Genomic DNA, 26,688 nt, shown 5'->3' with positions numbered 1-26,688 from the left:
TCCATAATTAAGTTAACTTTAACGTGCCACTTCCGATGTCAATTAATTTATAACGTGTATGGTCATATGTTAAGGTCTACGTACTTGAATATTAATTCGCCTACCTCGAAGCGGCTGCAATATCTACACTATTAGTGTATGAATACTTTATTTGTACACGTAATTTTATAAGTGACTTATATTCACTATGACGTAGTGTCGATTATAAAACATTAAACGATATTTTATGCTATTATGTGACATTATTGTTATGCAGTTTACTGAAGTGTGTGGGTTCATTGAATTGAACATTTTCCCAATTTATATTTTGCTACGTAAACAACCATTAAAGCGGAAACATCGTTGGACGTTCGAATTAATAATTTGCTTTTAATTATTTTAATGGAACTTGTTGAATGTGTACTTCTGTATTATTTAAATATAAATAACTAGCAGACCGGGCAAGCGTTGCTGTGGCTAAACTTTTTGTTATATTACATAGTAGTAAACTATTCAAGGGAAACGGTAGGAGAACCAGTCAGACCAAGCTTTTTTGGTGGTTATGCCATTAAATTGTAGCTTATGTGAAACGTTGGTACTTTCAACACATCGCCATCTGTTAGAATTGTGACTATCAAATAATAAACAAATATTTTGCAATAAAATAATATTGCGGGTATAAATTGATAAGTAAGCCATTCTATCTTTTAAGTTAGATCAAACTGCACACGGTGTGCAAATTTGATTGAAATCGGTTCGATAGTTTAGGAGTCCATAGCGGACAAACAACGTGACACGTTATTTATATATATTAAGATTACAATTAAGGGCAAAGTTAATTTTGAAACAAAATATGAAGACCGTTAACCCTAGAATTTTATTCGCTAAAACAAAAGATCTTATCGTATATCGACATACGCGCAGACGAATATTAATTATTGCAGTATGTTCCAATTTTGCGTTTAAACACCAGAGGGTTGTGGCATGACGTCACCGGTACAAGTCGCGCTAGACGGAGGCCGCACTGTAATGCTTCCCCGCGAGTAGAATTAAAAACAATATAATATTTGAAACGCGGCTTAAAACAAATTAACAAAAACAGTATATATTGTTCGTAAACATACCTAAAGTGTTCTTATTTTTAAATTGATACCGAGAACATGAATGTCGATTGTCTCAATTTAAATAGAGTTGACAGTATCTGCTTACTGACAATTATACTAAAACGTAGATTTTCTAGATAATTACTCTGCAATTAATTCTGTTTCAATTAACACCATTTAGAGATTTGTAATTGTCTTATTTTGAAGCGTTCAGAGATGAGTTTTAGATTACTTCCCATATTACAGCTGCCTCTTATTAGCCTTACTTCTAGGCTTTGAACCGTCATACAGAATCGTTGTAATCGCAGTGTGGCCGCGGCGCTAATGTCTACATATAAACAATTGTTGTATTGTTTTCAGCTCAATGCATCGCTCCGCTGGGTATGGAAAGTGGTCTGATCCCCGACAAAGACATCACTGCAAGCTCCTCGTTCAACAATGATAATGTCGCACCGCAGAATGGAAGGTAAATATATCCTTAAATTATTTTTAGGAAATCCACAGTATTGATCTCGGGAGAAACTTTGGCTTTGCATCATCTTTCCTACCAAACATAGTATTTTGTTTAGTTTTATCATAATAGTATTACGACTTAGTACAAATTTGTTGGTCCAAAGAGATGAATTATTTATGAACGTTGCCGTTGGGCAGCAAATATATTACAAGTAAAAAAGATAATCTCATAAATGAGCTCAAAGTCGACAATAAATTCTTTTTTAAATACAAATAAGAATATTTTGCAATTCCAAAGAATATTTTGTTATTTAATATTCTACTTGAATTATTAAAAAAGACTTAAGACTTCTTTCTTTTATAGTTTCATTAATAACAACTATGGCCTCCCCCGAGAGGCGAACGTAACTAAGTCGAGCCTGTCCCTCAGTTTTTATAAATATGTTCATGCACAAAGCCCCGTCTTTTAATAAAGTGACGGGTATATATTACTTTGTGTCAGTTTTGTTTATCAGTCAAAGGGTATATTCAGTATTATAGCTTTTGCTTTACAGTCGCGATTACTTTGTTTTCAAGAGGATAATATCCAGGATTTTGTCCGCCTTGAAGTGAAATATGAAACTTTATTATATTCATGTACTATGCTGCTCAAAGATATTGCAGATTGCAGGCTTTAATAAAGGTTCGGTTTTTGAAATGAAAGTGTAGTGAGGCAATATGTTTTGTCTTAAAGAGCGTATCCTTGAGCTGTTGCGATGTAAAGAGGTTTAATATTACCAGCCAGTGTTTCAAACAAAGCATTCCCTTTAAATATATATGAGAGTAGACGTCTGTGATTTTTAATGTAATAAAAAACTACTTAATAAACTCATGTTTTCTGGTAATTGCGTGTCGCGTGGTTTTGTATAAAAAGCACATCTATATAGAAACTATAGCAACTCTAACACGATGACACGCTAAGTTACTTTATATGTACCAACGTAATTAAATTGTAACTATGCCGAGTTTCTATTAATATATTTTTCACTCGAATTTTGTTTCGTGATAATGCGAATGATTGAATTTCAGTATGACAGTATGGAAATTATTTGAAAATGTTCCATTTGATAGTTAATGTAAGGGGTTGTAATCAAACATTAATTAAATTAAACTTTAGGAAAACATAAGACAGATAGAGACGATTTTCTATCTTTCATATGTATATCTGTGAACTCAATTAAATGTTTACTGAATTGCTTATCATTGATTGTTAATGAACGACTCTTAAATATGGGTATCATATGTGTATGTATGTGTAGGTAGTTTCATATGTGTTACATAGTCAAATTTTTATGATATTTTATGCTAAATATTAATTAATTAAAATATATATTTATTTATTACTATAGAGCTAATCCCTAAAATAATACAATCGCTTATACGTGATTGCTTTTATTCCTTATTGAGATAAGCTTATTGTTAATAACTATAATCGTTTAACTATGACCACGCACAATTTCGATTAGAACGCGCTCCCACTACCGAGTAGTGTTAAGTCAGAATTAGAATAATGCATGAACATTAAGCATTAATCCTTACAATCGATACAGGAGGTTTTCCCTACACTCGTATTGGACTTAGATTATATTAAATAAAAAGTATATATTGCTATAAGTCGCCTCAGGCCGTAAAGTTTGTGTAACTATCCGTTTACGAGCAGGCTGTAACGATTACTCCAAACTAAATTGACAATCGATAATGTAAAGTATCGTTGGCTGTAATGTAACAAAATATTCAACAGTTGCCTTATCTAATAAGTTTGACGTTCAAAGTAACAAGCATAACTTTTATCATAGTTGGCAGCTTTGTAGCGAGCTAATACAACAATAAAGCGTTGAATGAAGTTCGCACATACCTGCTCCTTGCAAGTTTAAGTATACATATACAAATAGATGTATAATTTAGCTGCCGTAATGAGGGTTTAAGATCTCATGTATTGTTACTAATTAAAAGGGAAATTCAGTTCTGTTTATTTCGACGTCATTTCAAAGACATAAAGGATTCATAAATGAGTTTGTGAATGTGATCTTTAATACTATAATTATACAGTTTTAAATCATTTACGTTGCTCAAGACTTTGATATCAATTACGAGACCCGCTCCTTAACGCATCATTGATGACTCCGACGCTCCAGTACGCATCAATAAGGCTTAATGATTGCATCTTAGTGGTGCACCGCTGCAAATCACCTAAATATCGTTACCGGTGTAGTTGATTTACATTAGCATATTATCGTAACAGAAATCAATTTGAAAATAGCTATTTGGTAAAAAAAAACATATTTTATGAGCGATATTTCATGAAATTCTTGTATCGGGGATAAAATATTTATGTTGTATTGATAATGGTTTACGAATTTATAGCTTCTCTTTTTATTGATCTGCCTTATAAAGATATCTGTTTATAGCAGGAGGCGGGAAGTAAACTAGACGGCACATCAGACTTGTACACTTCCTTATAATTAAGATTATGGATTGAAATGTTCTATAGTATGAGTAAACTAAGAATGAATATATAAAAAGTTGTAACTATTCACTACTTAATACAATCAAGGGATCACGACGATTATATGATACGATGCTATAAAGGGAACAATTATTTATTTCTTAATTTGATTTGAATACTTGAAGTTGTATGAAATTAACTGTAAGTACGTACTTTTAATGAGTTGGATGTTTGTGAGGTTTCTCTAGAAATACTGTATTCCAGTTGTGTTTCGTAAGACCAAACCGATCCTCGAATTTGTGGGATTTCATTTAAATGTCTATCAAGCGTGTCAAATGCGTAAATATTAACACTTAACAATAAATGATATATGTGAAATGAAAATGGAATAAATTTATAATAAATGTAAATGGGTTTCGCAACCGAAATCAGTTCGAGTTATCTCAATGATCGATAATGATGGATTCTGAACAACACTATGCATTGTGATGTTCGTTTCATTGGTCAGACGGAGCGCCGGCATGACACATGATAAGTGAATGCACTAATAACCCGACTGAAACCACTATTATTAAACGCGAAGTGAGATTTTATCAATCGTAAGAATATTTTCCAATGAAACTTGTTTGTTAAGGTATAAGTTTTATTACGCTCATATAAATTAGCTGCTTGTCGCACGGGTGGAAATTTTTAAAACAATTTGGAAATAATTATAGCCTATGTTACTGAGGGTTGATGTACATTTTTAATAATGTCAGAATTTTGAAATCGATAAGTATTTTTTGTGTTTATACCTAACAAAAATATAAAACTTTCTTCTTTATATTAGTTTAGGTTGGTTAGATATTACTATTAAAGCTGATAAATTACGATTTAAACCACTTCGTGGCAGTAAATCAATCGTGGATTATTTTTGAGAACTCACTAATATTAAAAAAATAGAAATAATTAATATATTAGAAAAGCATTGTTAATATAAGAATATGATATTTAATTTTGCATTACTAAGAGGAGAATGAAAATTCCCTATTGTCCTTTTGAAAACACTTTTGTATGCAGATTAATTTCTGCTTTTATAGTACGCCTCCAGCAATATAACCTCAATAAATGGTTAAAACCTAGTTCTTACTTTCTGCTATCTACAGATACTAGGAACCGAGGTATTTAAACCTTTTTACTGTCTTAAAAATATATTGTAATTTACCACAGACTTTACGATAAATGAAATTAATTTAAAAAGAAGAATTAAATACTCTATCCCAATATAAAACGATATATTTTAAACTGTCTAGCTTAAAGTACTACAGTTGTTAATGAAGCGTAAAATTATTTAGTACATAGCTTATTTACGAAGCATTTACTAAGGTTATCGGACAAACGTTTTCGCGAATATTTGAAACAAACTGCAACTCAATATGAAACTGAATGACATCACGTGTGTTTCAAAACCGCGTATGGAATTTTGTTCAACCAACTTTTGCAATAAGGGTTCAGTATTAGTATTGCTGTGTAAGCATGCACAAAAGTAGGTTACAAACAATACCCGTACCTGGTCATAACATCATATTAAACATATCTCAAAGAACTTAGTTGCATATTAGTTGAGTGCTTTACACAAGTTTTTGAAACATGTAAGCATTGAATTTAAACCTAAGGCCCTTTCTCCACTGCTCCGGTCCGGCGTCGGATACCGGAATGAGTCATGAGAAAAATATCGGAAGGCCGGATTGCGCTTCTGCACTTTATCCGATCCGACAATAATCGATACTTGTATATTTATCATGCAAAACTTATATTAACTAAAACCCATATACTTTATTTTATTAATAAAACGTTCTAAATTCTGAATATTTTATTGCACTGGCAAGTTTATTTCTTTTGTTATATTGTCTATCTTAAATAATAATATTATAATCTACTTAATAAATAGTTCACTAATACTATGGTATAAAAATATAAATAAATAGCAACATAATAGGTTATCCAGATTCTTTCAAATGAAACAAACTATAAATAAACCTGTGAATAATAATTTATAACCTCTTGGACTCTAACTGACTTGACTCTAACCATCGGTCCAAGTATATCCTACTTGGATATACTTGGACCGATAAAACACCGCGTTCCGATCTAGCAAGTTATCGAATCGTTAAAAACCGGATGCCGGAGTAGTGGAGAAGTACGTAAGTACTGTTGTGAGTTTCTAAATCGGATCGGTAATTAACGTTTGCCGGACCGGAGCAGTGGAGAAACGGCCTAATGTTGCACTCCCGGTACATGGAATATTTCTCTGTATGAAATTTACTTACGCTATCGCGTTTGAAAAATCACGACCAAGTCATCCACTATTTTCCGAGCAACTTGTTTGAAAATTGAGCCCTTAGCGAATATTTTACTGTTGGTTCAGTTTATAATACGGTTATGCAACACGACAACGCTGCGTCCTATTTTCCATTCATCCTAGCTTAATTACTCGTAAAAACCGAGTGACTTATTAAAAATTGGCGCATTTTTTTATCACTGCTTTGTTCTTATAATGAGGTCAGTAAGGCATTTAAAACATTTTTCAATTCTCGGGCCATGTTTAATAATTTTTAAATTTAATTAGATAGTGAACTGCATAATTTATTACAGGTCTTTTCATGGGCTATTCTATTAGAAGGATTTAAAAGTAGTTTTGAAATTTAAATGTAAAATGCTAAAATAGTTATAACTTTTCTATAATAATACATTTCTAGAGGAATAATAACAAATGTGTCATATAGGTAATGATCATCTAATATGCGGGCGCAGAGTCCATCGTTACATTTGGTAAAGTGAATATACGCCGACTAAGGGATTTAATATGGCGTTAATGTAAATATCATTTCGCGGTATTCGCTCGTTAATTCGTTAATTATGTTTTCGTATGGGACAAGTTATCGTGTGCTTAAAATTTTAATGCGACATGTTCTATGAATATATTTTAGTTCATTCCCGTATACGTGGCTTAAGACTTTCATTAAGTACGTAATGTTACATATAATTTCTAGCATCTCATAAGGATTGCATAAGAGCCTACCAATTCAAAATAATTGCCTGAAAAATTTAATTGTGTACGCCTTTACTTTAGTTTTTTTAACAAATAAATAGACGATGAACTTTGCTATTGCTAAAAATATGCATTTAATATAAAAGCCTGTATCTGTATTAAGTAAGCAAATATAACAATAATTTCCTATTTTGTGATACACGAGAGGAAGCTTGGGTAAAACATGTTTATAATAAAATATTAAGGTTTATCTAGCGACAGGAGGCAGCTATCGTATCTAAGGCTTTTTATGACATTCGGTTACCGCACGCTACCAACTTTTGACTTTAGTCATAGATTAACCAATATTATTCCGTGCGTAACTTGTTAAACCAAATGGGAATAAACGATTTACCTGTATGCATTATTTAATAATTATATCAGGCTTATGAAACCTATACATGTACTAGTACTATTTTGTCAACCGTAATTACGCCGATTGGTTTATAGAAGGTAGTAATTGTTTTGATAGGAATGTTACATGCTTTACGGAACACGACTTATCTTGCATTCGATATTCAAAAGTTAAGAACGAAGCCATGTCAAATTGGCAAGAATGAGACTTAAATTAATGAATATATGAACCGTGAAAACGTTAATAATATGGTTTCAAAACGCACTCATATCACCTCTATTGTTAAGAGCAAAAGAGTTGAAATTAAAACACATGTGTTTATGTAAGCTGATGTAACCCTTCGCTTTACAATGACCGATTAGGGCACCGGCCGATAAGACTTAAGCCGGATTAACGCGTCCTCGGCGAGCTTACTTTTACTTCCAAAGTACATAAATGTTTCACGTAGCTTCACTTCATTCTAGCTTTAGTGAATAGCGCTCAAAATCATTAAGCTAATTAAATTACTACCTTTTACTAGAGTCTATGCTTGCTTTCCCAAAACTTTCTCTTTTGCATAATTCTGTTAGATACGTGCAAAATAAATTAAAGGATTAACTAATTAATAAAATGGTTGAGAATATGTGAGCTGTTTTAAGAGTATTAGCTATAATGATGTAGGAAAGTTGTTTTAAGTTCTAAATGTACCTTGACTTATTAATGAGTTGCGCATTCTACTTGAGTATAAAAACTATATTAGTATGCAACGTTTTTTTTCTTCGATTTATGAATAAAAGAAAATTTTATCTTCATATAGGTAACTATGTAAACTTATGACCGTCAATATTTAAAAAGAAAACGGAAAATCTAAAGCTCGCTACTTCCAGTTCCGAAATCAACGACGTAGAGCAACCGACAACTGGCAATCGCTAAGTTTTTGGATTACAAGTAAATTGTAAGGAACTGCAACGAGCTTTATTGAAACAAAATGTGATAAACGCTGAGCATCAGCAGGCAAAATAGAAGTGCGGATTTTCATTATAGTTAAAATACAAACACGTAGTCGATCAAGTTTAAAATGCGTAAAATAACTGTTAGATATTAGAAATATCACCACATACACGAATTCAAACACGACCAGTCACCTGTTAGATACCTATTTTTCATCGCTATCACTGCTATCATTAAAACATAAATTAAATCTATTTTAATTACATACATAGTTTGCAAATGTGACCATTCAGATAAATCTCGCTGAACTATTTTTATATGAGAAATGTCATTCTGGGCAGTATTAGTTATTCATCGCGGTCAGGATGCCATGATAAATCGATATCACCTTTTCCAGTGTCCGGACCCTTGGTATTAGGAATTTTTATATTGAAAATATTCTGTTTGCTGTGCACTATTTTTAAATATATTAAAACTTGCTTGCTTGGCCCTCGTCGTCGAGGCAGCGGAGTGAGTGTGTGAGTGAGTGAGACTTGCTTGCTTGATACGCTTTCGCCAGTATGAAATGAAGATGTGTGTGTTCTTTAATATAACCTATGTCTATGAAATTTAATTTATAATGGTATTCATCGTCGCATGAAATGTTTTGAAGGGTTGATAACTTATTATGTTTGAATTGCTTTCCCAAATTTAACGTTGACAATACTGTACCTAACTATGTCATATTAATATTAAGTTGAAGTTGTCGTGGTACAGCCGAATAAATATATTAAATATATTGCACCTAGTTGTTTCATTTTATCGCATCTGAAAGAGACTTGTTTTTGGCAGCAGTTTTTTATGACGTATCTGGTATATTAAAAATTTAACTTACTTCATGTATGATAATGTAAGGAATTTTTTTCACTTCAGATTAAACCAGGAAATTAAGAGCGGTGCGTGGTGTCCTAAGTCCCAAATCACGACGGAGTCAACTGAGTGGTTAGAGATAAATCTTCACTCTGTTCACGTGATAACGGCGACAGGAACTCAAGGGCGTTTTGGAAATTCTCAAGGAGTGGAGTACGCTGAAGAATATTCGTTGGAGTATTGGCGACCAAAGCTTGGCAAATGGATGCGCTATCGACCAGCTGATGGACGGGAGGTAATGCCTAACTATCTCCATATCACCATGTAACACAGATTTAATGAAAGGTTCATTAAAGTCATCAGTTGGGTGCAAATGGCATCACCGATTACATATGTTACAACCACTGAAAAGTTCAGTTCGTTCAAAAACATTCTATGTAATCTATCTTAAATTTGATTTACAAATTACTTGGGCACGCCTTAGTTTATTGCGAAAATATTGGGTACAGGCACAAGACACAGTTACATAAAACTTACACGGGCTGTCACGAAAAGGAAGTTATTCTTTGATTGTTATGATTTGTGGTTGATATCTCAAATTATTTTAAACAATCTTTTTGATAATGTACTAACCTTTTTGAGTTAGCGTGTTTTATATGAATAGCAAAAATATCACCACTTGATTCTTTCAGATTTTACCCGGTAACACGAATACGTATTTAGAAAAGAAAAATCACTTAGAACCGCCAATTTGGGCATCCAAAATTCGATTCATCCCTTCAAGTTCGCATCGACGCACTGTTTGCATGCGAGTGGAGCTTTATGGGTGTTATTGGAACGGTAAGATATCGTCTATATATACAAATTCTAGGCAATGTTTTAGATCTTGTCAGTATTATAATCTGCTATTTATTCTACCACGGCTATATCTTTATATATATAATTCTTCTGTGAGTGTGTATGCCACTGAACTTCTCTCAAACGACTGGACCGATTTTGATGAAATTTTTTGTGTGTGTTCAAGGGGATCTGGGAATGATTTAGATTCACAAATCAGCCCGCCAGATGGCGCTGCAGTCGGTACTTTCATACTTTGCTTTACTAATCGCTTGAAATATCATGCAGGACAACGTCTGTCGGGTCCACTAGTTTTATATATATTTACTGTGATATCTTAGTTGTTAAGCGTGCAATTTTCCTGAAGCTCGAACGCTGACTGGGAACAGAGCATCGTAACACTTGTTATTGAAAAAGATATCAGAATAAACCCAAAATTGACGACGTATGCTTTCCATCTGCATCACCTCAACTTCCGTCCTTTCATACTTTTAGCCGCGTACATTTTATGGATCTAGACAGCCGTGAAAATATTACCAAACCACATACAACTGCAAGAAAATAGTACCGATCACAAAATACGGACAACGCACTCGCGAGCTTTCTGCCAATCTGTGCATGGGCGGCAAATTCACTTAACATCAGTTAACCTCATACCCGTACTGTTATATAATAGAATATCTTTGGCAAAGAAGTCCTACTTGAAACATATGCAAATTTAAGACAAGAGACATAAGGGGTTGTAGCTCCACTAGATTATTATTGATTACACCACGGTCGCGCCATAACGAAATGTTTTTAATTGGAAGCCATTATACTTTTCTATAAAATGTAACAAAAAGTAATTGTTCGCATGGTAATGGCGGGGCAATACCCAGGAGTTATCGTGGTGCATGCGAGTTGTTATAAGCAAATGTTGCAAATCGTTCTACTTAATAATACCTCTGATACGTTCCGTCGTTTTTAAAGTCGTTTTCCCTGAATCTTTGACGATTATAAAAGCTACAATTTCGTTCTATGAAACCACAGATTATGTCACGATTATTACGATAAAATATAAAATTGTGTTGCTGATGTTCCCTGTAATCGTTTCCAATTTTAACATACCACAGGCAGAGACAAATATAGTTGTGACTTGCGTGGTGTTAAAGTAATAATTTGAACGCTTATTACATAAATCGATGCTTAGTTTAGAGACGTCATGCAATCGCCATTATTTATATTTAAGTAAGCTTTACAGTTGAATATAAATGAGTATAAGATTTATATTCCCTAATATAAGGTATTGCAAATATCTTAACTTCGAATGATAATTTATATCCACAATGTAACGGATGTTTTGTCGAAGATTAAGATTTACGATTATCTATTCAAAGTGTAAAGTGCGTTTCTGTTATTTTCATACCAGTGAAAGTTGAAAAGCTATTAAAATATGACCAGCGTAATAGTTGTTATTATTCCTAGCCAACATTAGGATTCACTATCTAAAACATGGCTGTAATGTTGAATTTATAGAAAGCCGGATTTTTAGTTGGTCTTTTTATAGAACAAACTACGATTTATACCATTTAGTAATTATTTGTGATTTATTGTTCATGTCCATGGTATTAAAATCGTTGAATTAAATATTACGAAAGAGATCCTTAATAAAAAATGGTTTAACCACTAAATCAGATGAGGACGTATAACCGACCTACTCTACTTTAATACTGGTCCTTCACTTGTTTGGATTAGGTTTTAGGTCTCATTGACTATTCATAATACGAATGATTTTGTTCGCAGTGGGAATAGTTGCGTATTCGATGCCAAAGGGCGACATACGCAGCAATGATGTAGGCCTCACTGACTCGATATATGACGGCCAGTGGGGCGAAGAGCTAAAAGGGGGTTTAGGAAAGTTGGTTGACGGACAATTTGGTGGGGACGAAATACGGGAAGCCGCCAAGAACTTAGCTTGGGTTGGCTGGAGGAATGATTCAAGACCCACACCACCAGTGATTACGTTCGAGTTTGATAAAGTGAGAGAATTCAGCGCTGTTCATATTTTTTGCAATAACAAATTCATGCGGGATGTACAGGTGAGTTGGAGATAATATTTCATTGCTTTATTATTATTATTTTCCAAGATGCAGCGTCAGTACAATGCCCAACAGCAGCTACTTTTAATTACTAATCAATGTACTAATATGGTCTTAGCTGAAATGCTTTATCAATCCATTTAATAAAACACAGATAAATGGTCTCAAATAAATTAATTAAATATATAATATATAAAATTCTCGTGTCGCGGTGTTTGTTGTTAAACTCCTCCGAAACGGCTTGACCGATTCTTATAAAATTTTGTTTGCATATTGGGTATAACTGAGAATCGGATGACATCTATTTTTCACCCCCTAAATGTTAAGGGTAGTCCACCCCTAAATATATTTTTTTATTTTTTAGAAATTTTTTCTGTTTTTATTTTTTTATGATACAGCATTAAAAAATACATACAACCCCTAACTTTCACCCCTCTACGATCAACCCCTATTTTTTTATTATAAATGATATACATGGCAAAACGACGTTTGCCCGGTCAGCTAGTATATTTATAAAAATAAGAACTGTATCCATTTTTAAAAGAACACAAAATAGATGTTTAGTTTTAAAACATAAAATTACGTTACAATCCTTTAGTAGTAGGTATAACAGGTACACTGTTTCAGGTATTCTCGGAGGCTATTATCTCGTTTTCAATCGGAGGTCGGCACTTTCAAGACGAGCCCATTCGGTATGCATCAGTGGGCGACAATATATTTGAGAACTCTCGCAACGTGAGCATCAAATTGCACCACAGAATCGGGAAGTGGGTTCGCATAGAGATGCGGTTCTCGGCTCGGTGGATTCTTATTAGCGAAGTCGTCTTTGATTCGGGTGAGTTTCTTTGTCATGGCTGTGTTGGAAGTGTTGAAAGCTTTAGTGACGCATTGGGATGAGACATTCCAGCGTAATTTTTAAAAATCTTTTCTAGGTAATTTGTGCTTCGAAATGATGTTTATTTCGTCAGACATTTTATGCATGTCCTCCAAGTTATGCTTGAACGTTAACCGCTTATTGAATATATAAACATGATTATCGTAAAACAGTTTGACTCTTTTTGTGTCATATATATAAGCTAGCGTAGCTAACCTGAGTTGTGATTCCTTTCTTAGATTTTTGTTTTCTTATTTCAGTTCTTTTAAATTAAACTTCAGCCTACTCTGCCTGATATGACTTTTTGGGCCTAGAGCAAAGCGGGTTTCTTACGATGTTTTCCTTTAAGAGCGAGTGTCAAATGCGCATAGACATAATTTCCATTGGTGCACAGCCGGGGTTTGAACCTACGACCTTAAAGATCCAAGCTAAAGCCAACACCACCATATTACAATACCTTATGCCAAAAAGATACTTATCATACATTTTACATAAATATAACTATTTTTACGTAATAATAATAAATTAAACTCTTATACCATTCCTTAATATGACAAATAAGTGACCGTGTTTAACAATGCGGGACCTATTACGTATACATCGAAATTAATAATAACAATTACATATTTCAGACGTCGCCCAAGGGAATTACACTCCTGAGAGTTCGAAGCCGACTCAAGTCAAAGACAAAACGAAAGCTATTACAACAAATAATGTACCAATACCCACAGCACATCAAGACGACCCACTCTATATGGCGATTGTCGTTGGTGTCCTTACAGCTCTAGTGATATTACTAATTGTCGCGGTGTTTCTCATAATACACCGACATAGACATAGAAAATGCTTCGCGTCGCCTCTAGCCAAAACAACTATAGCCCAAAAGAGAGCAGCGCCAGAGAATTATAACACTTGTGGATCTTCGATGTTGCCTGACAATAAGATGATAATCGATTGCGGGTTAGATGTGAAGTCAGATGAATATCAGGAGCCCTATCAGGCTTTGAAATGTGCGCCATACTTCAGCTATAGCACGGTGTTGTTAGAGATGAAGGACTTTGTTAAGGATTCTAATACAGCGTTGTCTGGTATGTTGTGGTTATAGAATATTTTCTAGCTTAAAAAAATTACACGGAAACATTTGTATACCTACAATTAATTTGCACCGACTATTAACAGGAAAACAGAATAAAAGAATACAAAACATCAATAATGAATAGTAATTCAACAAAAACCACACAAATCTATAATCTATTGTCAGCCATAAAGCAAGCCAAACGTCTCTTAAAGGCGTCAAATGTGTTGGCACTTGTAATCGACGCAATCAGTTTTTGACGTGATAACGTCTTTAAAATCGTTTTAGTCGGGTGACATGTTCAGAAACTTGTGTCACACCAAAACCTCACGAGCGCGATCGCAGGTATAACGAGAGAGAGACGGACCGATCTCCCGTCTCATCTCGAGCGCTGCCAGTCATTCCGTGAATGTATGAAGAAAAATGTATATCATAGTCGAATAAGTAAACTTGTCATTTTACACCCGAAATTTATCATCAAAAGTGTGAATAAAACGATAGATGTAATTTAAAATTTGAAAAAATTGTTATCTTCATTAATTCCTTACTTCCCAAAAACTTATATCACCAATAAGACGTTATCACTTAAACATCTCGATCGTAAACCTACTTTACAAACAACCAATTTTTTTTTAAATATGTAGTTGCGCTCCCTCTAGTTACAGTTTTAAAAAAAGAGTTTAAATTTCTCTCGTTTTTTATTCAATAAAAAATGCAAATATTCTGAATTCTCAGTTATGCAGTTGATTAGCTTCTCTTTAGTCATCTTCACTGTCGTAGAACGTCAGTTAATCATGAAGGCAATCCGTATAAGCATGCGTATACGCAGGATTTGTTTAACGTTGGGAATCAATCCTGCACGAAAGTCCAAATTTTTTCCGTAGAAAATTCGACGCCTCGTAACAATTACGATCTGTATTTTTGATAAAGAAACCTATTGCCGGCTAGGGTCTGAAACAGCTTGTCTTCGTATTAAATTAAAAAAAAATCTCCCAACAGACAGTTCAAATTACGACTACGCAGTACCAGAGCTGTCATCAGCGCCACTATTAACAAAGCGTAGATTGCTCGACGACTCGTCCGCTGCTACTGCGCTCATGAGCGATCACGAAATTGATATGGAGACTAGACGCTCGTGTGCAGGATCACTGCGCTCCAAGCATAGTACGAGGGTAAGTGTGTTAGTATAATCTTAAACTAAATTTTGCCGTCGTTTTTGTATCAAAGTACTCAGGACTTTGATACACACTCGTATGGTGAAGGATGTCAGAAAACCGACATGCCTTACACACAAAAAGTCAATGTCGTGTGTCAACCAGAGAAGGCTGATTATCTACTAAGATTATTATCTACAAAAAACAAACTCCAAAACAGATACAGAAATATGAGGCCCTGACCTAATGCCAGTAGGCGACTGGATTTTTTGTCTTCACTCTAAGACTGAAGAATTTTTTACAAAATTTCTAACACCGCGTAAATTAACATAGAAAAAAAATTCAAATTAAATACACACCACAGAAATAGAATCCCTTTATTTCTAGGCTTATGTTTCAGAGACGAAATTTAGCGCTAAGTATTAAGTCCTAATGTGAAAAATGCGTTGGAATTTGATATAAAGAATTCCTTTGTACTGAGCAAAATAAGTTATGCTTATATTAATATTGCGTACTATTTACAGTCTCCAAGCCAGCAAGAGGTGCTTATAGATTTAAAACGACGTCTTGAGACAACGAATGTTATTGAATTTCCTCGACACCGACTTCGAATGATTTCTAAGCTGGCTGAAGGGGCTTTTGGCACTGTAAGTATTTTAGTAAAAAAAAAAAAAAAAACATTTATTCACGTAGGTAACACAATGTACGCTTGTGATTCGTCATTAAAGAAATACATATTAATGTTTCTAATTTTACATTTACTGCCAGTTCTCAAATCAAGGGCGTAGAACGGAAGAGAAGAACTGGCAATAAACTCTCTGCCACTCTTTTTAATCGCCTCTTTTTTCTGTTTTTAGTATTAGACAATTCCTATTCAATTATTGGTAAAGCAAAATATATTATATAATAATTCATATGCTGTGAAAGTGATTATGGATGAAAACAAAATCTGCTGATAAGCTTTATGCAATCAGAAATGTTAAAAGAATTTGGCAATACATAATATAAATAAACTAAAATAGAAAAAAATGCTAGAATTATTTACATTATTGCTAATAGCTATTTTGTATCGTAAAACATAAGTACTTATTTTAATACAGGAAACCCTTTTGAAAAACGAACTTATTACAACGTTTCGAGTGTTTTTAGCATTTGTATGAGAGAGATATATTTTACATATTATTTATATATTATTATAGCACTAATATCGCTTTAAAAATTTGGTGGTAGGACCGTGAATAAATGGTTTTATATAAGGTCAAATCATAGAATAATAAACTAATTTCGGCCACCCTTATCACGTTGGAGTATAAAAATACGACCATTTGTCAGAGCTACAAGTATACACAAAAAAATCATGAAAATCGATTTCGGAGGACAACACGAGAGTTTTGTATATAAATATGGACATTTAGATAAAGCATCATAAACATCTTATAGGTTTATGTGGCGGAGGCTGATGGCGTTCCCGAATACAATGGAACTATTACTTCGGATCGACGCTTGGTTGCTGTCAAGTTTCTATGCCATGACGCCTCGCTCAAGGAGAGGTATATCATGTATGAAATTACAATCTCATATACAGCACGTATGGGATAACCAACTAGCGATGATAAATCTATATTTAGAAAAACTTACGAACATTTACACACAGCTTACATTAAATACTGAATTAGTTTAGTGTTTTTTTATTCTTTTATATAAAACTCGTGCGCTTTATTCATCATTCAAAATTGTTTCTTTATCACTCTTATGACAAAGTGAAAGGGCAAAATATCTGTTAAATCGTGGGATAGTTCTGTATTTATTAATTTGGTAAAGATTTTATATGTTAAAAGTATGATAATCTTGTAGCTTATATTTTATTAATAAGTCAATAAGTGCATTACACATTAATAATTAGCTCCCTCTATTGCGATACATCTTTGCTTTGAGGTATTTCTGCCAGTGATATGTTGGAACTCGTAAATAAATGTTTCGAATTTTTCATATAACAGTTAAACAAACAAATTAATAACTTTTTTAAAATGTAATATAAAGAAAATTAGACAATTTGATATGACATTAATTTCATACATATTTTTACACATTTTTAATTACACTATTCTTTCGTCTCTTTCGGTCAAATTGGGTTTACATTGTGATGAAAAGAGACATTAAAAGCCTTGAAATGCTTTAGTGGGTAATAGCTTCTCGTCGTTGGTTGGTTTTATTTGGATCCTCGCACACCCCAAACCCTCATTTTTATATATTTTTTATATATATATAAATATACATTTGACCACTTTAAATACTACTGAAGCAATTTTAAATCCCGAAATAAAACAGCGTTCATAATGACATTTGGTTATTTATACTTTATTATTCCGGAATGGAACCCAGACCATCCACATTTATACTAATGTGACAAGATTAGGTTAGGTTAGGTTATAAATGTTATTATTTCATCACAATTGTTGGAACTGTTTCAAGGAGTAAGCCCATAGAAGAAACATTTATTTAAAACTTAATAAAACAACAAAATAAATGAATGCATATTTGTAATTCACAAAAAAATTTGGTTATAATTTTTATAAAGATTATTTTTGATAGCACGGATTTTAGCTAGTATAATGATATGGTCAAACTAATTTTAGTATATTATAGTTTTCTTGGCTTACTTCTTGGTATATATTAAATAATTGTGCATACATAATATATTTATATTATCAGGGAGGAGTTTGAGCGTGACGTGCGCATTTTGGCGGCTTTGTCGTCGCCACACCTGGCAAGAGTATTGGGCGCCTGCCGATCACCGCCCTTGGCTGTAGTTCTCGAATATCTTGAGCTTGGTGAGTATGTATATAAAGGAATATGATAGGGTATAATATATTTTTATTAAGGTTTATTATAATTCAGTAATACAAATAAAAACAAATGACAGTAATACTGTGTAAACTCTAGATGTTTGTGACTGTAATTTTATGTAATACTGAAATTTTTTAATTAAGCTGTAATGACGTCATAATTTACAGATATTAATTAGTACATATTAATTCGTAACGATAGAACCAAATTTTATAGTGTGTAAACATTTTGTCGAAGTTTTAATTTTTTCGTAAACAAAGAGATTTTTGTATGATTTCAATTACTTATGTGTGTTTGTAGGTGATTTGTGCTCGTTCCTACGTACGACAGTGCCGCCATCTCTCGCTACTTTGATGCACGTTGCAACACAAATCGCCGCCGGAATGCAATATCTGGAGTCATTAAACTTCGTGCACAGAGATTTGGCTGCTCGGTATGTTGAAAAATCCTTTCGAGTGTTATATTAACTTTATGTAATGTTAACAACATTGAAATGTGAATCAAGCCAAAGACTGACCTATAAAAAACAATTGAAGAATGATACAGACATATTTTTTTTAATTTATGGAAGTTTAACTGCATTCCAACTCACGCTTGGAACTAGAATTGTTCAAAACAGTAATTTAAAAATGAAAAACAATTTTTAATTCGATTGAAATCTTACATATTTGCATATTTCACAGTAATTGCCTGGTCGGTAAAGGATACCAGGTGAAAATAAGCGATTTTGGTACGGATAATGAAGTGTACGCGTGTGATTATTACAAAGTGGATGGTAGAATACCACTGCCGTTGAGATGGGCGCCTTGGGAATCTGTTTTGAGAGGAAAATATACGACTAAGAGTGATGTATGGGCGTTTGCTGTTACATTGCACGAGATATTTACTTTATGCCGCCGGAGGCCCTATGAACATTTGACTGAGGCTGAGGTAACTATCTAATTAAGTTTCAACTCGCTTTGTTTTTTTTTAATTACTTTATTTGTCCTTATCGCTCTCGTACAATTCTGAAACATCTGTCTCTGTTTGATGCAGAAAAGTATATATAGAAAGGTATCTATCTGATCAGTGTCCTATGTGATTATAAGCTTTTGGTGCGTCATGGATTTGGCATATTTCATTTAGCCTATAGGTTACTTTTGACTGAGTTTTTTTATAATAAGTTTCAGTTTAAAGGTATACGGTTAATAAAAATTAAGTCTATGTTTTTATTGAATTATTTTGTTTTAGAAGCTATAATAAACTAACTAGAACTAAAACCTGTTTATATAGTTTATATAAACATATAATGATCATCACAGATTTCATCAAAGTTCATCAACTTGTTATTATAAATTATACGGAAATTATAAAGTAAAAAAACAATTATTAGGGCCGTGTATAAATTAAATGCATAAAAACGCAGCTTTTATAAAATCTTAATAAATTTTACAGGTGCTAGAAAATCTATCCCATTTACAAGCGGATGACGACCTCTTTGAATGCATAGATCGCGCTCCCGGCGTACCTCGTGATCTCTACGAAGTCATGACAGATTGTTGGAGAAGAGACGAATTGGAAAGACCAACCTTCGCGGAAATGCACCTAATTCTACAGCGTAAGTGCCTAGCACTGACTACGTGATGTTACCACAGATGTCATAGATAACATTAGGTCGAATTGGCTCGTATCCGACTTTTAAGACTGAAACGATCCATAGAGATGTCAAATGTCAATATTATGCACTGACTAAATATTTAGGTTTTGTTTGTTGTATTATTTTGAGGATAACTGTGCGATCCTTCGTATCGTATATCCCGATATTCTAACACGTGATAAAAATTTATGTTTTACAAAAGTAAACCCACCCAATATAACCCGACTGAAGTAACCTAAAATTTTTAAGATTTTAAGTATGAAAATCGTTAAGGCACATAGAACAAGAATATGGTACTTTTTATTTTGTGATATTAGTAATTTGAGGTGCAATTTGTTTAAACAATGTCGACATTTCATATCTTATGTATTTGTATGAGTTTAATGTGAAAGGAATTTTCCATTTGTCGAAGAGATCTCTTAATTATCCCCACGACATATTATCATTCGTAATTACGAAACAGATTGAAGACTCTCCGGTCTCTATAAAAACCGGATTTTAAAACCTTAAATGGGTGTCTATGGAAATGGTAGAACCGTAAAGAACATTCTAGATAATTCAATCGAACGAGAAGTGTTTATAAGTAGTTCGTTGTCGGCTCATTCGTTTCTTTAAAATGTAGTCAATTAAAAGTTAAGTATTGCGAACCCTACAAATATGAATTGCAGGTTTTAGGTCGGTTGCGGCAACGAATTGATATTTCTAGAATTATTAAATTTTCTCTGCGATTCACATTTTATAGGATTAAACTATTGTCGAAATTAATCCCATGAAATGTGTATTATAACAGCTTCTATTTCTTCCTTTTGGAGAGTGTTAGTATTTATTAAATTTCGTTTAAGTAATCAAGTAGTTTTCAATTTGGCCTAGAGAAATGGCTGATTGTAGAAATAATGTAGGCACGTTTTTTCATCGATTCACCGCCGATGTTCGCGCACATAAACGCATGGTCATATTCAGTTCTGCTATACTTTCAATTATCATGTTAGTATTAGATGATATTCTGTACTTGAAGATAGGGATTGGCATTTTACTGTCACTCTAAGGTTTATGAATTATGGGACTACTATTGAATGAAACTGTCGACCGCTGTGAATAATGAATATGCTGTAGTCGTAGAATACATTGGTTTCTAAGCATTTCATGAAATGGCTAAGGCTGGTCATGTTACCTTAAAGTCTATATATTTTGGAAGTGTGTTTATTGCATTATAAATTAACCTATATTTTTAGTTTTTTTACTATTTTTTTATTTCTACTTTGTATACCAAAACCAAACTTGTCGATTCAATTATAAAATTCGTACTGTTTTATTTCATCGCAATGACCGTATCTATTTTTCCTGATCATTTTATGCAATATAACTCTCAATACACTCTACGATGAAGCCACGATATAAATCCCCAACGACTTTTTATTAGCGGCGCTGATAAAAGTGCATTTGGAAAAAAAATTTAACCTTTTTATCAAGATCCTTTAATATTCAATACAAAATTGTAATAACTATTCATTGAAATTTATAACTTATTAAAGCCCTCTTTATTTAAAAACTAAATCAGTCTGATTGATCACTTTTAAAGTACTCTTTTGTCTCTTTTTATCTAATGTTTTCTACGTTGTGACGAAAAGAGACCGATGCATACTATAGATAAAACCAATATGCCAATCCCTATCTTACAGTTAAATAAGTAACGTAGACGCTTCTATAACTTAGACTAAGATTCAGAGATGACTTAGCGCAAACTATCACTCTCCCCTGATTATTTTGACAGATTTTATGGTTTAGACATATCTATCTATCTCTGAATCTTTGTCTCTAAGATAATTTACAAGAGCTTATATTTCAGTGTCGTGTGCGTGTTGAAATATGAATTAAATTGTAAATCTAACTGTAAATCGACTTTCACGAGTGAGCTACGTTTAATAGACATAAGAAATCCGATCTTCCTCCGCCAATAATAGGGTAATAGTCCGCTTTACTCTTTACAAATGTATAATAGTGGTAACCATACTATAAGATTACCTCGAAGTAAAATGTACTTAAAGCAATAGAAAAATTAAGGGTATAAAAATTCTAATAAAACAAACGTATATTGAAATGTTTATTCATAACTGAATTGAATTAATCTATCTGTTTTCGCTACATATCTTTATAAATTCGATATTTTGAAATTTACGCCCCGTTTTGATGCGATCTTCGTAGTAAACACTTGCTTCAAACGGCTCTTGTTAACTTGCCGGAAACAACTAAATTCGTAATTTCTATTCGCATCGCCATCTAGTTACCATGTTATGATAGTAATTTATTTTCATGTAATAATTTAAACCATATTTTATTATATTAGTCACTAGATATAGAATCAGACTATAAAAGAATAGGTATAAAATATTAGAAAGTATTTATATAGTTGACAGTTGTCTATTTTCCGTAGTTTACCGTGTTAAAGTTAGTGTTGACAATCTTCGACAATATTTTGAGCGATTAGATAGGGTGTAACTTTTTATCGAGATTAGAATAATTACGTTCGCATATGTACTGAATATTATGGTGTAAGTAGATAATCTCATCACTGGCGATTGTATTCGGGCTACGCGAAATTTATAAAGCTTTATTTATTTAGCTCAGCCAGTAAGATAACTTAAATTTTCTACATTATTAACGTACGACTTAGCGGTAAATTTCGTTTCTGACCCTCAGAATGTATGGAGACCATATAATGATAAATACTTGTCTTTACCTATTGAATATCCCAGCAATACTTGTTTAACTATCCCGAGTGATCGCTAGAGTGAAGATTATGTAAAAATAGGATATCACATAGGTGTTACGACCGTGGACCGAACGGCTTAATTTTAAGAGCCTAATTTAGCATTTGAATGTAATTATCATAGATATAAGTGATGTTTGCAATGTAGAGTTTTCACTATTTGTACACAGACGGAACCAATGTACTAGGCTTAGCGAACACTTAAGAGATCTAATTATATTCTAAGAAAGTAGGAAGACTTAAATTACGCATTTACTCAATCTGGCCTTACTTTCTTGAACTAGCTTATAGTCTTGTGATGAGAAATCTCGTGTCTCATTCCTTAGTGCTATATCTATTATAGTTAATGTTAGGCCCCTAATAATAATAATAATGTACAATAAACACCCTCTCTGCCTTAGTGATGCTGTTTTTACCCCTATGCTATGAAATATCACATTAGATTGAAATTATTATGTATCTTGTAAATACGAATTCTAATGGCTGGTGTATAATAATGAGCACTATGGAAAACTTTAATTCCTAACAATGGTCCAAACTTCACTCGCTTTTTTATTTGTACTATACGATTATACAATTTCTATATAGATAAATAATAATTAGTATAGTGTTAATGTCTTATGCTTTAATATTATTTTATAAATGTAAATCATGTATTTGACAAAATGCTTAATTTTCATAATCGAATTTTATGATGAAAGGTTGATACCAAATGCAGTATTTTTATTTTATATTCTACATCTTTGTACCCAAATAAAAGCAATAATCTTACATGCTCTTTTCTTTATTCATCCTGTTTGATTCGGTACAAAAATAGTCAACTTCTCGATAACATACATTTTTCATCAAACTATTATTTATAAACACCACGCTTATCAGTATTTCTGAAAGAATAACTTCCTTTGCTCTCATAAATATTTTCCTTTATATTTCTCTGTACTTCAAATTAGATTCAGTTATGATGTGGTATAGTCGGTTGCTCTTAGTATGTTTCATTCAAAGTACTTTAACTGTAAAAGTCAAAGTTATAATGCATTCAGATGAAGATTCTAAAATAGATGAAGAAGATACTCTACATACAGAAAGTTGGGATTATAAGAAAAAAATTGATGTCACTATGATGCCTTTTTTAAAGAAAGCGGCGCATAGGCACATCGTGGAAAAGCAAGTCGAGTACGAGGAAGAAAAACCTACGACGGAAAAGCTACGACCGATCCACCCCAATGAGATGATATTCCCGTTAATTTACCGCCAAGTTCATATAAATAGTATGTTTAAATTTGCTGAAAACTGGTACACTTGGTCGACTGAAAAGAGAACAGATGGGTCAAAAGCGATTAATTACTACGTATGTTATGACGAGCCAAAGCATTGCGACGAAGTTGGATGGGTAAATTTTCAATTTATTTTACTTTACTTTCTGTTCAATACTAGGTTAATCCTGTAGGTATCACGAGTTATTTTATAAAATAGTAGATTATCCAGAAAGGATGGCTTTCAACGCATTCGCGTTACGGGCGTTTTTACTTTCGTTACGTTTTTACGTTCAGCCAGTCATATTTTCATACATCGCTGACAAAATATCTCTTTAGTTTAGTCTTATTAAACTATGGATTAAACAGCTCCATTTACAAGCTAATACTTTTTTAATGAAATTATTTTTTCTGTTACTATTGATTGTAACGTATTAATTTAGAATACTGACAAATATTTTACGCTTCTACTCACTGCAGAGGTTTACTTAACCATACCCGGAAAAAACAATTAATTAGTGCCGAAAAGCTGATCAGTACGTTCATCACATAAACTTCCCATGTCCCACTCCATATTATCCTGCATACACTCAAAATTAGTATTGTAGTAGTAGTGATAATGATATTAAAACAAATAACAACACTGATTATATCGTCGATATTTCAACTTTCAGGAGCGAACAGACAATCCCCCAAGGTGCGCTTTTCAAATAGATTCTCTAATGCCCGATGATCGCGCTTGTCTTAACACTTTCGGTGTGGAACCACATACGAATGGAGTTTGCGACGGAGGAGAGCAAATGAAGGTAAAGCACAAGCTACAGCTCCAGCTGGGTCATCAAACATTTGTTAAATAGCCGCGTAGTGAAAACACCTCCATTCAAAAAATAGGTTGCAAAATAATTGAGTATAAAGTGTATTATAGACCGAACCCATAGCTTCAATGGTTTGCATTTATCCATAAAAACCTTTCATCTTTATTCGAAATAGGCTTTTAATATATTACAAACCGAACAGCACATTCTTTCGGGTAAGCATAGAATACTGACGTGGAATTTTGTGTATAACGCTGGCCATAGACGGACCGCATGTTGCAGTCAAGACCGACTGCAACATGCGGTCGCCGCCCGGCGATCTGCAGTTTCCTTACTAAATTCGTATCCGCAATACACGGACCGCTAGAGCAGTTCCTGAGCAAACCGCATATTGCAGTCGGTCTTGACTGCAACATGCGGTCCGTTTATGGCCCGCTTAACAGACATGTTTCTGCGCCATTAAAAGGTTCTGGGTATTAACATTAATAATATTTAAACAACCAGAGGCTCTTTTTTTATAGGCAAGTAGCTGTATCTTTCTGTGCATATCACAGTGTTACCTACGTATATAATTACCATTTATAGGTAAGCGATATTGTGCGGGCGTGCGGACCAAGGATACGTTCGTTGTGGCGTTTCTTCCGTGTAGGACGCAGACCGGCCAACGCAGCTAAACCAGCTGATGTCAACTCATTAATATGCGAAGATGAAGAGGAATGCTTTATTACTATAGAATATAGAGTAAGTAAATTAATAATTAGAAAGCAGGCAACTGAAGACCCAATTACAAACCTTACTAAAGAAAATAACTATTCCAGTACAATCTTAGCAATTAGTCCTTTAAGTAGTGTTTTTAATAGTAAATAATAATAAACGTGTCATCCTTATCCATTTATCGGACGTGCTGCTTTTTTGTGTCGATATAAGTAATACATGCTATATTAGTAATATAATCCCAAAAACATTTTGTTAAATAAAATAGTACCTAAATAAGATTATTGTGTTAAATATTGTGTAAATCGATTCAGTTGATTTTCAGAATAGAAAGTAAGCCAGCTTGTTAATTATGTTGTAATTTAAATTAATCTTTATATTATAATTTTAGATTCATCACGACAGAATAACATTTTCCCTACATGAACCTTCAAGGGGCCAAACATTTAAAAGTGCGCTGAAACGAGATATTCTGACGGAGGAGGATAATAAAGTTATACTTACCACAGAATCGCATACGAGAACAGTTCATCGATCCAAAAAAAATCGCGATGAAGAACATAGTCGAAAGAAATTTCATAACAAATCTAGAAGCAAAATTGTCGAAGGCAAGGGGGTCGTAAAAGAAAGGAACGATTCTGGCTATACAAATAGTAGAGTACTTAAAAATAAAATTAAAGTGAAAGACGACAATATATCAGAGGATGTATCTGATAAATAAAAAAAAATCTAGATAAGTTTTAAATTACATATTTTGAGCGTTGATCGAATTTAGCATTTTAGTACAACCTAAAATCTTTATAAACGTACTAGTATTGTAAGGAATAAAACATTATTTTAATACTTTATCATGTATTTTCTTCCATTGACATTTTAAATCCCAATAAAGAATTAAATAATAGTATTCTTGGCACGTACTTACATCTTCCAGACTTAAAATAGCTTCTTTTAAAAATAAATATGACAAAACATTCTATTTTTGCTTTAAACACTTTCTGATTAATTTACAGCGGAGCGGATAGGAACGTTTCATATATTCAAGATTATCATTATAAAACCGTTTATTAAAACCTAAACATAACAAACAAATATACAGTGCGTTTACCAATTACAGAGCATAATGCGACTCAGTGCCGCACAATGCCGCATAATGCTGAAGCTTAATTGGAGCGTGAATTAGTTTTCAAATGCATCAGCAGAGTGTGCTAAGTCAGTGTTGAAAAAAAAAATGTTCTGAATAGAGTTAGCAACCTCATTAATGTATAAATAATGTGGTTAACTATAATAATTGGTTGAAAAGTTTTTACGCTTATTTTAATAATCAAATTATTTCATTAACATTTTTTTACTGAAATAAGAGAAAACCTTTAAAGAATATAAGGTTTTAACAAGCTAAATTAACAGTAAAATATAT

The 26,688-nt window shown here is 33.1% G+C and overlaps 2 protein-coding genes across 3 annotated transcripts in view; both read left to right on the top strand.

Moving 5' to 3' along the window:
- LOC125062415 (discoidin domain-containing receptor 2-like) overlaps nucleotides 1-23,263 on the top strand; it is a 39,216-nt gene extending 15,953 nt beyond the window's left edge. The window contains exons 3-15 of one of the 2 annotated variants that reach the window (XM_047668331.1): nucleotides 1,443-1,548; nucleotides 9,288-9,519; nucleotides 9,917-10,064; nucleotides 11,844-12,139; nucleotides 12,767-12,974; nucleotides 13,646-14,101; nucleotides 15,088-15,260; nucleotides 15,767-15,889; nucleotides 16,683-16,792; nucleotides 17,955-18,073; nucleotides 18,390-18,522; nucleotides 18,773-19,019; nucleotides 19,524-23,263. In XM_047668331.1, the coding sequence (XP_047524287.1) occupies nucleotides 1,443-1,548; nucleotides 9,288-9,519; nucleotides 9,917-10,064; nucleotides 11,844-12,139; nucleotides 12,767-12,974; nucleotides 13,646-14,101; nucleotides 15,088-15,260; nucleotides 15,767-15,889; nucleotides 16,683-16,792; nucleotides 17,955-18,073; nucleotides 18,390-18,522; nucleotides 18,773-19,019; nucleotides 19,524-19,712 (2,540 nt within the window). In that variant the 3' untranslated portion in view covers nucleotides 19,713-23,263. Of the gene's footprint in view, nucleotides 1-1,442; nucleotides 1,549-9,287; nucleotides 9,520-9,916; nucleotides 10,065-11,843; nucleotides 12,140-12,766; nucleotides 12,975-13,645; nucleotides 14,102-15,087; nucleotides 15,261-15,766; nucleotides 15,890-16,682; nucleotides 16,802-17,954; nucleotides 18,074-18,389; nucleotides 18,523-18,772; nucleotides 19,020-19,523 lie in introns of both variants that reach the window. The other variant, XM_047668329.1, reaches the window with a different exon arrangement.
- Nucleotides 23,264-23,426: 163 nt separating this feature from the next.
- LOC125062416 lies at nucleotides 23,427-26,120 on the top strand. The gene is made up of 4 exons (XM_047668332.1): nucleotides 23,427-23,882; nucleotides 24,420-24,551; nucleotides 25,146-25,301; nucleotides 25,666-26,120. The coding sequence occupies exons 1-4, from the start codon at nucleotides 23,451-23,453 to the stop codon at nucleotides 25,993-25,995; spliced, it is 1,050 nt and encodes a 349-aa protein (XP_047524288.1). The 5' UTR covers nucleotides 23,427-23,450; the 3' UTR covers nucleotides 25,996-26,120.
- Nucleotides 26,121-26,688: the final 568 nt, after the last annotated feature.

This window comes from Pieris napi, chromosome Z, assembly GCF_905475465.1.
Source record: "Pieris napi chromosome Z, ilPieNapi1.2, whole genome shotgun sequence".
NCBI lineage: Eukaryota > Metazoa > Arthropoda > Insecta > Lepidoptera > Pieridae > Pieris > Pieris napi.
The sequence above is the reverse complement of the archived record's forward strand: the minus strand, read 5'-3'. Positions and strand labels throughout refer to the sequence as shown.